The sequence below is a fragment of the Oncorhynchus keta genome, chromosome 11 (genome assembly GCF_023373465.1).
Source record: "Oncorhynchus keta strain PuntledgeMale-10-30-2019 chromosome 11, Oket_V2, whole genome shotgun sequence".
NCBI lineage: Eukaryota > Metazoa > Chordata > Actinopteri > Salmoniformes > Salmonidae > Oncorhynchus > Oncorhynchus keta.
In genome coordinates this window covers 13,197,885-13,215,537 of record NC_068431.1, presented here as the reverse complement: position 1 = coordinate 13,215,537, position 17,653 = coordinate 13,197,885, and the positions used below count along the sequence as shown (strand labels likewise).

Here is a 17,653-nt window from a genome sequence, read left to right as displayed (position 1 = left end):
CTGCTGCTGATTGGTTCAGACATGCCTCACCTCCTGATACCCATACAGCCAGTGTGTACAGGCCCGCCTGCTGTCCACATCGATCTTGGCTGGTCCCTGTAAGGCCCAACTAGCTCTGTCCACACAGCACCAGCTCTCACTGTTTTACCTTCCGCTGAGATCTTCGGAAAGTTGGAGCAACTTTGGCAGATCGGTACCCGTCCCTATGTGAGTGAGAAGCTGGTGACTCGCTCGGAAACAAGACCAGCAAGCCATGATGCTACTCCAGACCTTTAGGGTAGAGGTTGATATTGTTTAGTCCTAAGCTACACCCCTGCATCGTCGAGTCAACGATGCAACTCTCCATGCTCCAAAGGAAGCTGTACTGTCTGGCCTTCAAGCACGGAGCGAAGACTCGCCAAAGACCAAAAATGCGCTGAGGTGTACTGCCAGGAGATCAAGAAGATGCAGACAGCAGGCTCCGTGTCACTGGTGCCACCCGGAGTAGCTGAAGAATCTACTGGTTTATACCCCACCATATTGTGCATCAAGGATAGGATTATGTTTAACTGTTCGTTCCTGCATAAAGGACAGTTGCTCAATGATCTTCTCCTCACTGGACCTCACTCGACCCGAGACCTGCACATATTTTGTGATGCATCAGAGAGAGCATATGGCTCTGTTGCCTATATGCGGACTGTTCTAGCCAGGTCTCGTGTTGCACCAAAGTAGCAGGTGTCGATGCCACGCTTGGAGCTGAGTGCTGCACTCGATGGGTCTCAGCTGGCCAGTGTCCTCCAAGTAAATTCCACCCTGCCCATCGGACAAGTCATCCTCTGGTCTGATTCCACCACAGTCCTTCATTCATCCTACAATATGTCATAATATTGTAGCTGCAATGTCTTTGTAGGAAGTTGTGTTGCACAGATTCAAAACCTTACACATACAGCAAACAACCCGGTGGATGAAGTCACTCGGGGCAAGACCTTGAAAGAGCTGGTCCAACTGCATTGATGGCACCAAGGCCCTGAGTTCCTACAACACTCAGAAGATCAGTGGCCTTCAATGCCTTCTGCTGACCCGGAGCATGATGACAGTGAACTGAAGAAATCAGTCTTCTGCGGACATGTGCTGGCATTTCCAGGTCTCAGCTTCCAGATATCAGCAAGTTTGATACATGGAAAGACATTATGGAGGCAACTAGAACCCTACAAGGGGGTGGCCGATCCACTCTCCAGTTCCCCCAGCGAAGCAGCAGATTACAAAGCCGCAGAGAACCTCCTCCTGAAGCGAGCTCAGATGGAATAGTTTCCTGAAGAGGTCAAGGCTGTCATGTCAAAACGGTCTATACCTTCTAACAGTCATCTGGGTCCCTTTACTTCTGAGTATGATAAGGATTATGGACTCCTTAGAGTTGGCAGTAGACTGCGTAGAACAGAGCACCTGGAGATGGATACCATGCACCCCATCGTCTGTATCATCCGCTGACCAAGCTACTCAGATTTCGACAAGTCTCTCTTCCATCCCGGCTCAAAGAGAGTTCTGGCGGAACTGCGTCGTAGATACTGGATTCTGCAGGGAAGGGAGGAATTTCCTAAGATTGCAGACCTACCTCCTGCTTGTCTGCGACTGTACAAGCCACCCTTCTACTCTACCGGAGTAGATTGTTTCGGACCATTCAACATAAAAATTGGACGTCGGAATGAAAAGAGATGGTGAATCTTCTACAAATGCAGGACCAGCCATTGCATCCACCTGGACCTCCTGGAGAGCCTGGATGCCGATGCCTTCCTGATGTCTCTAAGACGCTTCACTGTACTTTGAGGCAAGCCATTCGATCTTCTTTCGGACAATGTTACGAACTTCGTTAGAGGAGACTGAGAACTAAGAGAGGCCTTCAAAGCAATTGCCTCCCACCTGAAGGAACAGTTGGATGAATAGACGGTAACAGTTCAACTTGCCAAGAGTGGGACGTGGGAAAGAGAGGTGAAATCAGTGAAGACTACTCTCAAGGTCATACTTAAGGAACAGACAGTCACTGAAACCATGCGCCGCACTGTGCTTACCAAAGTGGAGTGAATCTTGCATGCAAAACCCCTTGGGTACATCTCCTCCGATGTCAGGGACCCAGATCCTGTCACACTGAGCCTAATGGGACACTATGACACATATCTTCCTCAGGTATTGTATGACTCCAGTAACATCATAGGGAAATGCAGCTGGAGGTATAGCCAAGTCCTTGCTGATCACTTTTTGTCCCAGTTCGATCGCTACTACTTGCCAAATCTACAGTGGAGGAAGGATGGAGGAAAGATGGAAAGGAACTTACTGTGGATCAAGTGGTTCTCATCGTGGACCCTGGGTAGGTGATTCATACTCACCCTGGAGCTGATGGACGTATTAGGACTGCTGCAATCCAGGTCAAGGGTCGGACTTACCTACAATCAGTGGCATGACTGGTGCAACTCCCAGCCATCCTTGATGACGATGCAAAAGAACCTGTCACCTAGAACAAACTTTCCATCTGGTTAGAATGTCGTAGGAGACAATCGGGGCAGCTGTGTAAGAAAACATGTCCCTTTAAGAACTAACATCACTGCTATCACAAGCTGGCAGTGTGTTTAGTTCATTATCAAGTGCAGCTTGCAACCTACTGCTGTGAACAGTATCTCTCCCTCTCTCTGTCTCTTTCTCCCTCTCTCTCTGTCTCTTTCTTCCTCTATCTCTCCCTCTCTCTGTCTGTTTGTTCCTCTATCTCTCCCTCTCTCTGTCTCTTTCTTCCTCTATCTCTCCCTCTCTCTGTCTCTTTCTTCCTCTATCTCTCCCAATCTCTGTCTCTTTCTTCCCCTCTCTCTGTCTCTTTCTTCCTCTATCTCTCCCTCTCTCTGTCTCTTTCTTCCTATATATCTCCCTCTCTCTGTCTCTTTCTTCCTATATCTCTCCCTCTCTCTGTCTCTTTCTTCCTATATCTCTCCCTCTCTCTGTCTCTTTCTTCCTCTATCTCTCCCTCTCTCTGTCTCTTTCTTCCTCTATCTCTCCCTCTCTCTGTCTCTTTCTTCCTCTATCTCTCCCTCTCTATGTCTCTTTCTTCCTCTCTCTCTCCCTCTGTCTATTTCTTCCTCTCTCTCCCTCTCCCTCTCTCTCTGTCTCTTTCTTCCTCTATCTCTCCCTCTGTCTATTTCTTCCTCTATCTCTCCCTCTCCCTCTCTCTCTGTCTCTTTCTTCCTATATCTCTCCCCCCCTCTCTCTTTCTTCCTCTATCTCTCCCTCTCTCTCTGTCTCTTTCTTCCTCTATCTCTCCCTCTCTCTGTCTCTTTCTTCCTCTATCTCTCCCTCTCCCTCTCTCTCTCTCTCTCTTTCTTCCTCTATCTCTCCCTCTCCCTCTCTCTCTGTCTCTTTCTTCCTCTCTCTCTCTTTCTTCCTCTATCTCTCCCTCTCTCTGTCTCTTTCTTCCTCTATCTCTCCTTCTCTGATTTTCTTTCTCTTGCTCCAGCAGATGGAAAGCAGAGTGTTTCATTACAGTGGAATCGGCTGGAATCAGCTTGTTTCCGTTCCTGATAGCCGGAGGTAAAAGGAAAAGTATCAACACACAACTGTCAACAATGTGCCTCTGTTTTCATAATGAGAGACTAAAGAAGAGGAGAAGACCGGGATTTATGGAGGAGTGTTTGTACAATTTACAGTAGATTTGTCTGCCATCGTGACAGGGGTCTGTCAAAGTACTTTATGGTGGCGGGATCTTGGCTGCAGTCTGGCTGGGGGAGTCCCAGAGGAAGCGATTGCTTGTTCAGTTTACAGTGAATGGTTCCCTTCCTGCTCCTGGCACGGCCCCGGAGGCCAGGGTGCAGGGCTCTTTCTTTGTGTGTGCATGCGAGAGAGGCCTGCCTGACCAGCCTGCATGGGACGTGTCTCATTGTCCAGTGAACCTATCATAGCCTTTAACACATGGAACAGCACAGCCAACAGCAGGGGGCACACTTAACTACAGCCACCGGTTCTGTTAGCCATTTGGCTCAGCTGCTTCAGCTCACCACCCAGAGTGCACTGGTCAATCATTCAGGATATACTGTAATGATTACTTCCTGTTTTATGGAAAATAAACTCGTCGTCAAGAGAAAGTGACACATTTTAGAATAATTACTTTGTATGGCTATAATGCATGACTGACAGTTGACCCTCTCCGGACAGCAGAATACTCGGTTTATGTAACTGTAGATACATTTAAACCTTGAGCAGAGGTCAAATGTTAAGATAAGAAATGATTGCAATCGTGTTACTTTATGGTAGTGATTGGTTACCATAGTCAGTCTCTCCGCCACTTGCTGCTTGCAAAATAAAAGTGATGGATTACTTTTACGTACAGTGCCTTCTGAAAGTATTCAGACCCTTTGACTTTATCCAAATTTTGATACATTAAAGCCTTATTCTAAAATGGATTCAATTGATCCCAACAATATTGATAAAGCAAAAACAGGTTTTAAGACATTTTTGATCATTCATAAAAATAAAACGGAAATCTCACATTTACATAAGTATTCAGACTCTTTACTCAGTACTTTGTTGAAGCACCTTTGCCAGTGATTACAACATCGAGTCTTCTTGGATATGACGCTACAAGCTTGGCACAACAGTATTTTTTCATCAAGGATCTCTCTGTACTTTGCTCCGTTCAGCTTTGCCTCGATCCTGACTAGTCTCCCACTCCCTGCTGCTGAAAAACATCTCCACAGCATGATGCTGCCACCACCATGTTTCACCGTAGTAATGGTGCCAGGTTTCCTCCAGACGTGACACTTGGCATTCAGGCCAAAGAGTTCAATCTTGGTTTCATCAGACCAGAGAATCTTGTTTCTCATGGTCTGACAGTCTTTAGATGCCTTTTGGCGAACTCCATGCGGGCTGTCATGTGCTTTTTACTGAGGAGTGGCTTCCATCTGGCCATTCTACCATAAATGTCTGATTGGTGGAGTGCTGCAGAGATGGTTGTCCTTCTGGAAGGTTCTCGCATTTCCACAGAGGAACTCTAGAGCTCTGTCAGAGTGACCATCGGATTCTTGGTCACCTCCCTGACCAAGCCCCTTCTCCCCCAATTGCTAAGTTTGGCCTGGCGGCCAGCTCTAGGAGGAGTCTTGGTGTATCTATACTTCTTCTATTTAAGAGTGATGGAGGCCACTGTGTTCTTGGCGACCTTCAATGCTGCAGAAATAATTTGGTATCCTTCCCCAGATCTGTGCCTTGACACAATCCTGTCTCGGAGCTCTACGGACAATTAATTTGACCTCATGACTTGGTTTTGACTCTGACATGCACATGCACATGCACTGCTATAATAATATTCCAAATCATGTCCAGTCAATTGAATTTACCACAGGTGGACTCCAATCAAGTTTGAGAAACATCTCAAGGATTATCAACAGAAACAGCATGTATCTGAGCTCAATTTCGAGTCTCATAGTAAAGGGTCTGAATACTTATTAAGGTATTTCTGTTTTGAATTTTAATACATTCACAGAAATTTCTAAAAACCTGTATTCACTTTGTCATTATGGGGGTATTGGGTGTAAATTGCTGAGGATTTAAAAAAATCAATTTTAGGATAAGGCTGTAACGTAAGAAAATGTGGACAAAGTCAAGGGGTCTGAAAACTGATAGGCCTCAAATTGAATGTAAGGGAGGTGTGTTACTATTTCCTATTAACAAAAACAAGTTAAGAAAATTAAAATATCATCATGTGATGTAACTTATGTCCAAGGTCATAACCAGGGTTTGAGTTTTAGTGAGGCCTGATTTTTTTTAAAAGTTGAATGTCATATGCTGCATTTCTATACAATAATTAAAACAAATGTTAAAATGCTATTTGGAGAACAGCAAAAACAACCAGAAATGCCCCCAGTCATTATCACCTTGGCTGCTGTAGGTTCAATCACCTCAGTTGAACTACAAACACATAGCCTATTAGCCATACCATTGTAATGTTACACCCCTGAAAAAAGAAAAAAAAGTGTCAACGACAGAGCCCTTGTTACATTCTTTCGGGAGAACCCTGAAACATATAAAAGTTCCTATCTTGTTTGATAAGATTAGTACAGATTTTCTCAGGGGACCCTACCAACCCCATGTTTGGGAACCACTGTATAAATCTCTCTCTGCTTACTTCTCTCTCAATTCAATTCAATTCAAGGGCTTTATTGGCATGGGAAACATGTGTTAACATTGCCAAAGCAAGTGAGGTAGACAACATACAAAGTGAATATATAAAGTGAAAAACAACAAAAATTAACAGTAAACATTACACATACAACAGTTTCAAAACAGTAAAGACATTACAAATGTCATATTATATATATATATATATATATATATATATATATATATATATATATACACAATGTACAAATAATTAAAGGACACAAGATCTCTCTCTGTCTCCTCTACTTCCTCCTGCATGCATTGCAGCCTGCCTCAGCCTCCCCAACTCACTGTCTGTCTCAGTAGCCTACTCTCTGTAAAGCAAAGTTATTATGAGAACTTAGAAGCATACTTTTTGCTTCTGCTGAGGTAGGCTCTGTTTAACGTTAGCCTCTTACTTCATCCTTCGAGCTGGCTAAGTAATACTAGCCAGAGCCCTTCCTTTATTGTGTATGTTTGTTCCTTTTGAAGGTTTAATAAAACCCTCATTCAGCCAATAAATCCATATTTCCATTGTTGGAATACTTAACAGACTGAACAGTCATGCACCAATGAGATGAAATAGTTTCAATTCAGCCTCATCTAGCCTTGGTATGGAATAACTGATAACTGATAACTGAAAGAACCAGTGGAGGCAGCAACAGAGAGGCAGCAACAAGCAGGTAGCAGGTAGCAGGTAGCAGGTAGCAGGTGGCAGGTAGAGGGGGGCCAGGTAAGACTGGGTCAGGCATGTCCAGGTGTCAGGTCAGGGTATTCTCAGTCACGGTCCAAGAGCCTCAGGTCCTCCAGAAGGTGAGACAGAGAAAGAGAAAAGATGAGGGTTTGTGAGAGCATGGCTAACATAGTACGCCACATGCACTGGGGGTAGATAATAATCAACAGTATTGCTGTGGACACTGGATGATCTGACTAATACACACACATTTTTGACCTCGCTGTGATATTGTACTTATGTTACTTTTCTGACTACATATTATTATTATTTATTTTTTACTTAACCTTTATTTAACTAGGCAAGTCAGTTAAGAGCTTAAGAACAAATTCTTATTTACAATGACGGCCTACCCCGGACGACGCTGTGCCAATTGTGCGCCACCCTATGGGACTCCCAATCACAGCCGGATGTGATGCAGCCTGGATTCAGGTAGCGTTCAATCTCTTGTTGAGTAAAATAAAGAGTCTATCGCTTCAGTCCTTGTTTAGTTTTCACTTCTTGTTACCTGGTAGGAGAATAACATGAGAAAACAGTCCATGTCAGCCTGGCACGTAATTTTAAAGATACGCCATATACTGGTCCACACTGGTCTATAGTTGAGTAAAATAAGTAGTTTTGTTCTGTTGACAAAATAATCCAGAAAATTGGGCTAAACAGCTCCACACCCAGGCAGAAAAGTGAATGATATATTCTCAGTCAGACCCACAATTTAATTATATCTCTATATGAGTAAAATAAGTCGTTTTGTTATGATCACAAGAACATTCGAACAATTCAGGTAAAGAGCGCCACAGTGAATGTTCTATCATAAAGTGAGAACAATTAGTTTTCCTGGCTGTTATATGGCTGCTACTTTGAAATACTGTAACAGTAAATTTAAAAATGACATTCACTGCTATAACCCTGTCTCCAATATAATCAAATAGCTTACACAGACCCGCCGCAAACCTTTGACAAATAAATCTCCTTGTAAAAAGGAGTCCCATGGTCTGTATTTTCAACAATCTCAATGTATTCCGAACACTGGTGGGAACAAGATGGTCCCAATAATTTAGGTAGTAAACGACGCCCCCCTCTGGTATGTTCTATTGAGAACTGTCTGAGACTCTGTTTCCCTGTTAACTACTCAAAGATATTTGACTTATTAAGTCAAAGACCAAATTAACTGCAACACACTGGTCTCAAATATATTAGCATAACTAGGCTACACAGAACCAAGGCAACCAATTGTAAAATTAGAGGCTTTACACATAGCCGTGGGAGGTAGGTGTGCTGAGGGTACTGCAAATTGTGGTGTTCCTCAAGGTTCCGTTTAAGGACCAATATTGTTTTCACTATATATTTTACCTCTTGGTGATGTCATTCGGAAACATAATGTTAACTTTAACTGCTATGCGGACAATTCACAGCTGTACATTTCAATGAAATGTGGCGAAGCCCCAAAATTGCCCTCGCTGGAAGCCTGTGTTTCAGAAATAAGGAAGTGGATGGCAGCAAATGTTTAAATTCTAAAATCGGACAAAACTGAGACGCTAGGTCTAGGTCCTAAGAAACAAAGAGATCTTCTGTTGGATCTGACAATTCATCTTGATGCTTGTACAGTCGTTTCAAATAAAACTCTGAAGGACCTCGGGATTACTCTGGACCATGATCTCTCTTTTTGACGAACATATCAAGACTGTTTCTAGGACAGCTTTTTTCCATCTACGTAAAATTGCAAAAATCTGAAACTTTCTGTTAAAAAAGGATGCAGAAAAAAATGTATCCGTGCCTTTGTCACTTCTAGGTTAGACTACTGCAATGCTCTACTTTCCGGCTACCCGGATAAAGCACTAAATTAACTTCAGTCAGTGCTGAACACGGCTACTAGAATCTTGACTAGAACCCAAAAATGTGATCATATTACTCTGGTGCTAGCTTCTCTACACTGGCTTCCTGTTAAGGCAAGGGCTGATTTCAAGGTTTTTCTGCTAACCTACAAAACATTACATGGGCTTACTCCTACCCATCTTTCCGATTTGGTCCTGCGGTACATACCTACACGTACGCTAAGGTCACAAGAAGCAGGCCTCCTTATTGTCCCTAGAATTTCTAAGCAAACAGCTGGAGGCAGGGCATTCTCCTCTAGAACTAAATTTTTATGGAATGGTCTGCCTATCCATATGAGAGACGCAGACTCAGTCTCAACCTTTAAGCCTTTATTGAAGACCCATCTCTTCAATAGGTCCTATGATTGAGTGTAGTCTGGCCCAGGGGTGTGAAGGTGAACGGAAAGGCACTGGAGGCGACGAACCGCCCTTGCTGTCTCTGCCTGGCCGTCTCTGCCTGGCCGGTTCCCCTCTCTCCACTGGGATTCTCTGCCTCTAACCCTATTACAGGGGCTGAGTCACTGGCTTATCGGTGCTCTTCCATGCCGTCCCTAGGAGGGGTGCGTCACTTGAGTGGGTTGAGTCACTGATGTGGTCTTCCTGCCCAGGTTGGCGCCCCCCTCGGGTTTGTGCCGTGGGGGAGATATTAATGGGCTGTACTCTGCCTTGTCTTGGGGTAGCAAATATGTGGTTGAAGATATCCCTCTATTGGAGGGGGAGTACTTTGGCAAAGTGGGTGGGGTTATATCCTGCCTGGTTGGCCGTCCGGGGATATCGTCGGACAGGGCCACAGTGTCTCCCGACCCCTTCTGTCTCAGCCTCCAGTATTTATGCTGCAATAGTTTGTGTCAGGGGGCTAGGGTCAGTCTGTTATATCTAGAGTATTTCTCCTGTCTTAACCAGTGTCTGTATGCTCCCTCTAATTCTCTCTCTCTCTCTCTCTCTCTCTCTCTCTCTCTCTCTCTCTCTCTCTCTCTCTCTCTCTTCTCTCTTTCTCTCGGAGGAACTGAGCCCTAGGACCATGCATCAGGACTACCTGACCTGATGACTCCTTGCTGTCCTCAGTCCACCTGGTCGTGCTGCTGCTCCAGTTTCAACTGTTCTGCCTGCGGCTATGGAACCCTGACCTGTTCACCAGACGTGCTACCTTGTCCCGGACCTGCTGATTGTCCCGGACCTGCTCTCTGTCTCTACCGCACCTGCTGTCCCTAACTCTGAATGATCGGCTATGAAAAGCTTTCACTCCTGAGGTGCTGACCTGTTGCACCCTCTACAACCACTGTGGTTATTAGTATTTGACCCTGCTGGTCATCTATGAACGTTTGAACATCTTGGCCTTGTACTGTTATAATCTCCACCCGCCACAGCCAGAAGAGGACTGGCCACCCCTCAGTGCCTGGTTACTCTTTAGGTTTCTTCCTATGTTCTTACCTTTCTAGGGAGTTTTTCCTAGCCACCGTGCTTCTACATCTGCATTGCTTGCTGTTTGTGGTTTAGGCTGGGTTTCTGTATAGCACTTTGTGACCGGCTGATGTAAAAACAGCTTTATAAATACATTTGATTGATTGATTGCAGCAAACCCTGAAAATTATAAACAAATGTAAAAAAAAAATGAAAACTTTTTTTCCTCACAAAAGTAGTGCACTCGGCCTTTAATAGCCCTGTATTAGCGGGCCGATATAGCCGTCTGCAGCGGGGATAGGACCCCACCCTTAAACCTCTTCCTGCGGCTATGGCTTTAAAACATGTTCCAGTCCAACATGCCTAGCTCTGACCACTGGGGCGTGGCTTACAGAGCGATATTTGAAATAAGCGCTCGTATCGTCATATTTAAAACATTATTTAACTAGTCAAGTCAGTTACGAAGAAATTCTTATGTACAATGACGGCCTACCCTGGCCAAACCCGGACGACGCTGGACCAATTGTGCGCCGCCCTATGGGACTCTCAATCGCGGCCGGATGTGATTCAGCCTGAATATTTATATTAGCGGCTATTTACCAGTTGTGTCGTAGTGCACTCATTCTCATAGAGTCGTTTTTTGTTTGGGGATGTCTGTAAACACGGCAGGAGTCGCGGGACAGTTTTAAAATGGTCTTTTGTCCGGCATCTCGCAAACTCTGTCAGCAGTATCTCTATACTAGTTTTATATTGAGCCGACTGCGACCTTGGGTAGTTCGTTTCACATCTCAGTCCCTCGGTCTGTGCCCCGAATGAGAGAGTGGTGAATGTGATGCTAAATAGGCAAATCGGGGAGCCAAATCCGGGGGACGCAGGCGAACATAATGAACAAACTACTGAGTGTCATTCCACTCATTTGCAAAGAGGCAGGCGCGATTAGAACTCAGTCAGATCAATAATATAAGCGTTCTGAGCTTTGATCAATGCTGGGAGCAATATTTAGATGTTGACCAGTAATATATAGCTGAAATAAAAGATCCACAAAATGTTCAATATGCACAAAGAGCTTCTTTCTCTCAAATGTTTTGCACAACATCCCAGTGAACATTTTATCCTTTGCCAAGATAATCCATCCATCTGACAGGTTTTGGCTTATTAAGAAGCTGATTAAACAGCATGATCATTACACAGGTGGACCTTGTGCTGAGGACAATAAAAGGCCACTCTAAAATGTGCCCTTTTTTTGTCACACAACACACACAACACAATGACACAGATGTCTCCAGTTTTGAGGGAGCGTGCACTTGTCATGCTGACTGTGGGAATGTCCACCAGAGCTGTTGCCATATCATTGAATGTTAATTTCTCTACCAATGTAGTTCTAGAGAATTTGGCAGTACGTCCAACTGGCCTCACAACCTCTTACCAAGTGTAACCATGCAAGCCCTCCACATCTGGCTTCTTCACCTGCGGGATCGTCTGAGACCAGCCACCTGGACAGCTGATGAAACTGTGGGTTTGCACAACTGAAGAATTTCTGCACAAACTTTCAGAAAGGGAAGCTCTTCTGGAAAGCTCACCTGCGTGCTCGTTGTCCCACCAGGGTCTTGACCTGACAGCAGTTCAGCTTGTAACCAACTTCAGTGGGCAAATGCTCACCTTTGATGGCCACTGGCATGCTGGAGAAGTGTGCTCTTCAGGGATTAATCCCAGTTTCAACTGTACTGGGCAGATGGCAGACAGCGTTTATGGCGTCATGTGGGCGAGCGGTTTGCTGATGCCAAATGTTGTGAGTGAAGATGATTGTAGAAAACAGCAAAAATAAAGAAAAACCCTGGAATGAGTCATGTCCAAACTTTTGACTGGTACTGTATATATCTATATATATATTTTAAAATTAGAAAAGATTATCAAGGTCCGGACCTCGTGCCCTCATATGTAATTATGGCCATGCTTATATCGACAGGTTTCTACCAACCAACAGATCTATTTCAGCTGTACTCCTACGTTACGTTTCATGAATGAACAGTATGAATTAAGCAAGGTTCAATGCTGCCACCCTTTGGTCATAGTCAATATCTCTTCTCAGTATTTATGAGTATGACAGTACCATACAAACAAGAATAAGTAAAAACAGTGTGATAAAATTTAGTAATAAGGTACGAGGGGTTGTGCTATATGGCCAATATATCACGGCTGAGGGTTTTTCTTATGCACGACGCAAAGCGGAGTGCCTGCATACAGGTCTTAGCCGTGGTATATTGGCGATATAGCACAAACCTCTGAGGTGCCTTATTGCTATTATAAACTGGTTACCAACTTAATTAGAACAGTAAAAATACATAGTTTGTCATAACTGTGTATATGGTCTGACATACCTCAGCTGTCAGCCAATCAGCATTCAGGGCTGGAACCACCCACTTTATAATATACTATTCCTTAAGGGTAAAAGTAAAAAAAAAATAAGAACATGCCACGTGTCAGTAGGACTAAAGTAATACCAGTCTAATAACCTTTGTAATAGTTGTTATGGGACATGCTAGGAGTCCTATGATAATATAATTCCAGCATTTGCTACAATATTTAATATGAAATTGTATTTCAATGAAAATATGCCGGTTCTATTATGAAAAATAAAATATATATTTTTACAACATTTTTTAATAAATATTCTCCAACAAATATGAGGAAACATAGGATATAAATAAGAAACCATTTGTGTGATACATATGCTATTATCGTACAAAAGGAATACATGATGTATGAATACATGAAATGGCCCATTGATCATAAAATATAATAACATAATGATTATTGATGCTTTGTCACATTTACTTATTGATTAAGAGCACATTGTTCAAAGTGAATTGAGGTGATTGATTGCTGTGACATGGTCATTGTTGACATTTCCTGTCTTCTGCCTTTACATGGTGGTGTTGTCAACAGGCCGAGGCAGAAAATATATGGCCTTCTGGCCAATGTGTGTCCTTTGGCCAGCTTTAGGCTGCCCATTCCTCTTGAGCCCCAGGAACCAGTCTTTGGCCTGGTACTTCTGAGACCTGTATGTGTTGTAATGGTTCTCCTCCATCTTCTCCAGGAAGTAACACTCATCCTTCAGAGTTTTCTGGAATAAATAAAGTTAGATTAAGAACATTTAGGGGTGGCTTCCTGGACATAGATTAAACCTAGTCCTGGACAAAAAGTATGCTCAATGGAGATTTTCTGTGTCTGGAAACCTAGCCTCTAATCATTATAATAAATTAAGACTTTGACTTCAAGATACACTGAATGAAGACGTTAGATAGGAAACCCAAAGCAACCCATTCTGATACATCTGTTTGGTTGATGTTTCTCATCTCTTGATGATTGTGATTACCCCCAGGGTAATGGATTACTCATAACAATTCCTAGGTTAGTTAGGCTACATGATCAAATTGTCTAGCTCAAAGAGGTGAAAGCTACACTGTAGTTTTCCATCTGGGTTTTTGATTAGGAACTGTTTAATTTTATACAGAGTTTGATACAGTAATTTCCAAAGTGTTGCTTGGAGAGACTCACCGATCCATAGAGATGACCATCTTTGTCCATGGCCAGGTAACGGCCCGTCTCATGGCCCTTGATGGCCACCACACCAGCACTCACTGCTTTAACCTTCAGGATGTCTAGAGCACAAATACACAGGCTGGTGTCAAAACGAAGGGCTGATTGTATTGGTAGTTGGCGTCAGGTTGTCCCTAAAGCCTATCATGAGAACATTATAAGAAAGATGTGAGAATGAGACTGCTCCCTCTAAATACTTCACAAAAGTGATATTGTTTCTTAATGGTATAAATAAACATATTCAACTATGTATTATTTCTGAGGTAAGTAGCTGATATTGTCACGTCCTGACCTTAGTTCCTTTATTTATGTCTCTATTTTAGGTTGGTCAGGGCGTGAGTTGGGGTGGGCATTCTATGTTTTGTTCTATGTTTTTATTTCTATGTGTTTGGCCTGGTATGGTTCCCAATCAGAGGCAGCTGTCAATCGTTGTCTCTGAATGAGAACCATACTTAGGCAGCCTGGTTCCACCCTTGAGTTGTGGGTAGTTGTTTTCTGTCTCTGTACCAGACAGGACTGTTTCGTTGGTGCCATGTTGGTATTTTTGTTCTAGTGTTCAGTGTAATTAAAAGATCATGAACACGTACCACGCTGCACCTTGGTCCTCTCCTTCTTCCACCAACGACAACCGTTACAGATATGCCTATAGGCTATTCTAAATAACTGTAAACATAAGGTGTTAGTGGGCCTATGCTCCTCTACATGTCAACACCAAACTAAAGCCTGAAGAAGGCACAGTGATGCCGATACATTGGTGGTTCACCAATTAATTACTGGGAGCTTCAAAATATAAACGCAACGTGCAACAATTTCAACGATATTAGAATTAGCTGAATTACAGTTCATATAAGGAAATCACTCAACTGAAATGCGGTTGTGAGGCTGGTTGGAAGTACTGCCAATTTTTCTAAAATGAAGTTGGAGGTAGAGAAATGAACATTAAATTCTCTGGCAACAGCTCTGGTGGACATTCCTGCAGTTAGCATGCCAATTGCTCCCTCGAATGGTGAAACACTTGAGCCATTGTGTTGTGTGACAAAACTGCACATTTTAAAGTGGCCTTTTATTGTCCCCAGTACAAGGTGCACATGTATAATGATCATGCTGTTTAATCAACTTCTTAATACGCCACACATTTCAGGTGGATGGATTATCTTGACAAAAGATAAAATGCTCACTAACAGGGATATAAACAAATTTGTGCACAACACTTGAGAGAAATATGCTTTTTGTTCATATGGAAATTTTCGGGGATCTTTTATTTCAGCTCATGAAACACGGATGGATTTAGGTATAGGTGACATGGGCAGGCGCCCGGGGCGGCCTCTTGCCGGGGGCGGCACGGTGCGCCCGCAAATTGTTTTTTGGAATGGTGACATTTGCGTGATCGGTTTTCTATTGTTCATTTGCACATCACGTTAATGATATCATGTGGGACTGTGGGTCAATTAACCTTGTCAGAGTCGATGCCCTGATTCTAGTTTGTGAGCTAGGCAGGCTACTGCCTGGGAAGGTCTCCCACTCAGAAGTACGAGATGGGGAGGGGGGCGGGGGGCGGGGGTAGGTTGACCTCAGGTCTCCCCACTGGAAGCCCGAGGTTGGGGGAATGGGGGAATCTATCAAATATCGCACCTCTAATTTTGTACAATACTAATGCAATTAGTCAAATCAGTCACACTATGAAATACTACCAAATAAACCACAATTCATTCATAATACTGTGAATATATAGTTTCACAGACATTGCATTTTTTTCTGGTTTGTGTGAAATCTTTAAGAATAATATAAAACCAGTCTGCACACCACCAAGGTGAATCGGTTTAGTCTTGACTCTTGGTTGACAGTGTTGGGGGATGGGTAATGTATTGATCCCCGAGTGCCAAATCAACATTTGCCTTTGTTACTTCTTTTTGATAATTATGAGTCTTATTTTTGTATATATTTTTTATAGTTTTAAAAGTTATGATTATTTATTTGTGTTGTTTCAAATGTCTGATTAAAAATTACAGTTAGTGCAGAATGGTGATTATTTAAAAAAAAAAAAAAAAAAAAAATGGGGGTTAAGGAGGGAATCGCCCAGGAAGCCATTCAAGCTAGAACCGCCACTGGGACCAGCACTTTACATGTTGCGTTTATATTTTTGTTCAGTGTATGAAGTGTGCGACTCTTTATTCATGTTTATAGCCTACAATACCAAAACTTAACTAAACATTAATCATATGTTTATTTAACTGTGTATTATGGTTCAGAATATCGAATAACTCCCCAAAACAATTCTTACCATCTTTATTTTCATCTCTGCTGCCCGCGACAGTCCCATCCGGTAGGATCTGCAGATGATGTCCCCCGTTCATACAGTAGAGCCGTATGAGATGTCTGTAGTTTTGCTGTGTCGTTGGCCCCATGGAGAGCACAGTAATTTCTCCCTCTGTCATTCTGTAGAGTCCCTCTGGACGAGATGTGCCTGCTAAATGCCCCTGTGGCTGGACAGAGTCACGGGACAATTGTTGATTCTGGTATCACTGGAGGTGTGGGATATGCGCACTCGATTTATTCAAGGAGGAGAAAAAAGGTAACTGTAATGCGGGATAAGACCGCCTTATAATTTGATTACGAGACAAGCCGATTGCCTTACATGGACCTCCGGTTTGCGTATGAAATGGTGCATTAATCAGATCGCGTTGCAGTCCAAGCAAATCGCAACATGTACAGACTTGTTTGCTTTCATTGTTTAAAGTATTGTGATTCAATTCCCATATATATCAGTTGCAGATGGCAGTGATATCATATTACAAATGTTTAAACTCATCACTAATGTTAGAAAGCAAAGCATTCAGAGAAAAGTATATTTCTACTGGACTATGTTTGTACACAAATAAAATAGGACCTCTCTAAAATGACTTGAAAGACAACAGAAAACAGTCCTAAATATTTATAGCATATCAATATCTCTGTCTGCAGCCATAATGTAAAGTGCACAGCCACATGCAATCAGTCTATATCCAGTTGTTTGGCTCCAAGGTCACCTGTCAATCACTCTGATCAGTCAAACAAGCAAAAAAAAAACCAACTCTTGAGAATGACTAATCCCTGATCAAATCCCTTCCCTGGTGTGGATTAGTAGGCAGCACAGAGTCACGTTCACTCAGAAAATGGAAATGACTTGCAGTGAAAATCTTCATAATCTTATGCCCTGGAAAAAGAGCCCCGTGCAGCTGTCATGGAGCCTGTGCCTGGCCTTTTTAGATTTATAGCGGAACGGTAGCCAGTGGTAGCCCTGTTATCATTAGCATACACAGGCTTAGCCAGACTCCACATCCGGAATGTCTTGGAAATCATTCTGGCCTTGGTTCAGAACAAAAAGCCACAGGAGGAAAGCTAGGCCTTCCCACATAGAGCCTATTTTTCCAAGCAGCAGCAGTAGAAGGAACAGCAGTAGTCACTCATTATATTACTGGAAGTGGAACTGTTACTGTAGTGCCAGACAAGTTCCGGTGAACACCAGGACAAACCCCTGGGTGCGAATGACGTCCAGCGACTGGCTGAGAGTGGGTGGGACCGGAACCGACCAAGACAGAACTTACCTGTGACAACACCATGTTACAATGCCCCAGATGAGCCAGCATGTCCGCCCTGTCGCTTCTTCCCGAGTGTGAATTGGATGAGTCTCTCAGCGTCTGTGTGTCAGGCCTCCTGTGGAAGTGGGTCTCCTGGGAGAACTGGCCCATGTGGTGCAGTGGCTGCCTGGGTGACTCTGTCTGTATTTGTACTCTGTCAATCATCCAGGGCAGCCAAGCGTCACCAGATCCATTTCAGCAGGACGTCGTCAGGGCTATATTTAAACCACTAGCTCAGGGAGTGACGTGGGTCCCTGGCCTGCACCGGGAAGTGAGCAGACTGC

At 43.5% G+C, this 17,653-nt stretch overlaps 1 protein-coding gene across 1 annotated transcript; it reads right to left on the bottom strand.

The window, feature by feature from the left end:
• Window positions 1-12,073: 12,073 nt before the first annotated feature.
• LOC118389805 (putative fibroblast growth factor 1) lies at window positions 12,074-17,653 on the bottom strand. Its single transcript, XM_035779666.2, has 4 exons — window positions 17,337-17,653; window positions 16,034-16,235; window positions 13,711-13,814; window positions 12,074-13,276 (listed from the first exon to the last, which is right to left on the bottom strand). The coding sequence occupies exons 1-4, from the start codon at window positions 17,532-17,534 to the stop codon at window positions 13,076-13,078; spliced, it is 705 nt and encodes a 234-aa protein (XP_035635559.1). The 5' UTR covers window positions 17,535-17,653; the 3' UTR covers window positions 12,074-13,075.

Coding starts and splice junctions, on each gene's coding strand:
- LOC118389805 (XM_035779666.2), bottom strand. CDS start 17,534: ATGATTGACAGAGTACAAATACAGACAGAGTCACCCAGGCAGCCACTG. Junction 16,236..17,336: donor GTAACATGGTGTTGTCACAG/GTAAGTTCTGTC, acceptor GACTCTGTCCAG/CCACAGGGGCATTTAGCAGG. Junction 13,815..16,033: donor CAGAGATGAAAATAAAGATG/GTAAGAATTGTT, acceptor TTTGTGCTCTAG/ACATCCTGAAGGTTAAAGCA.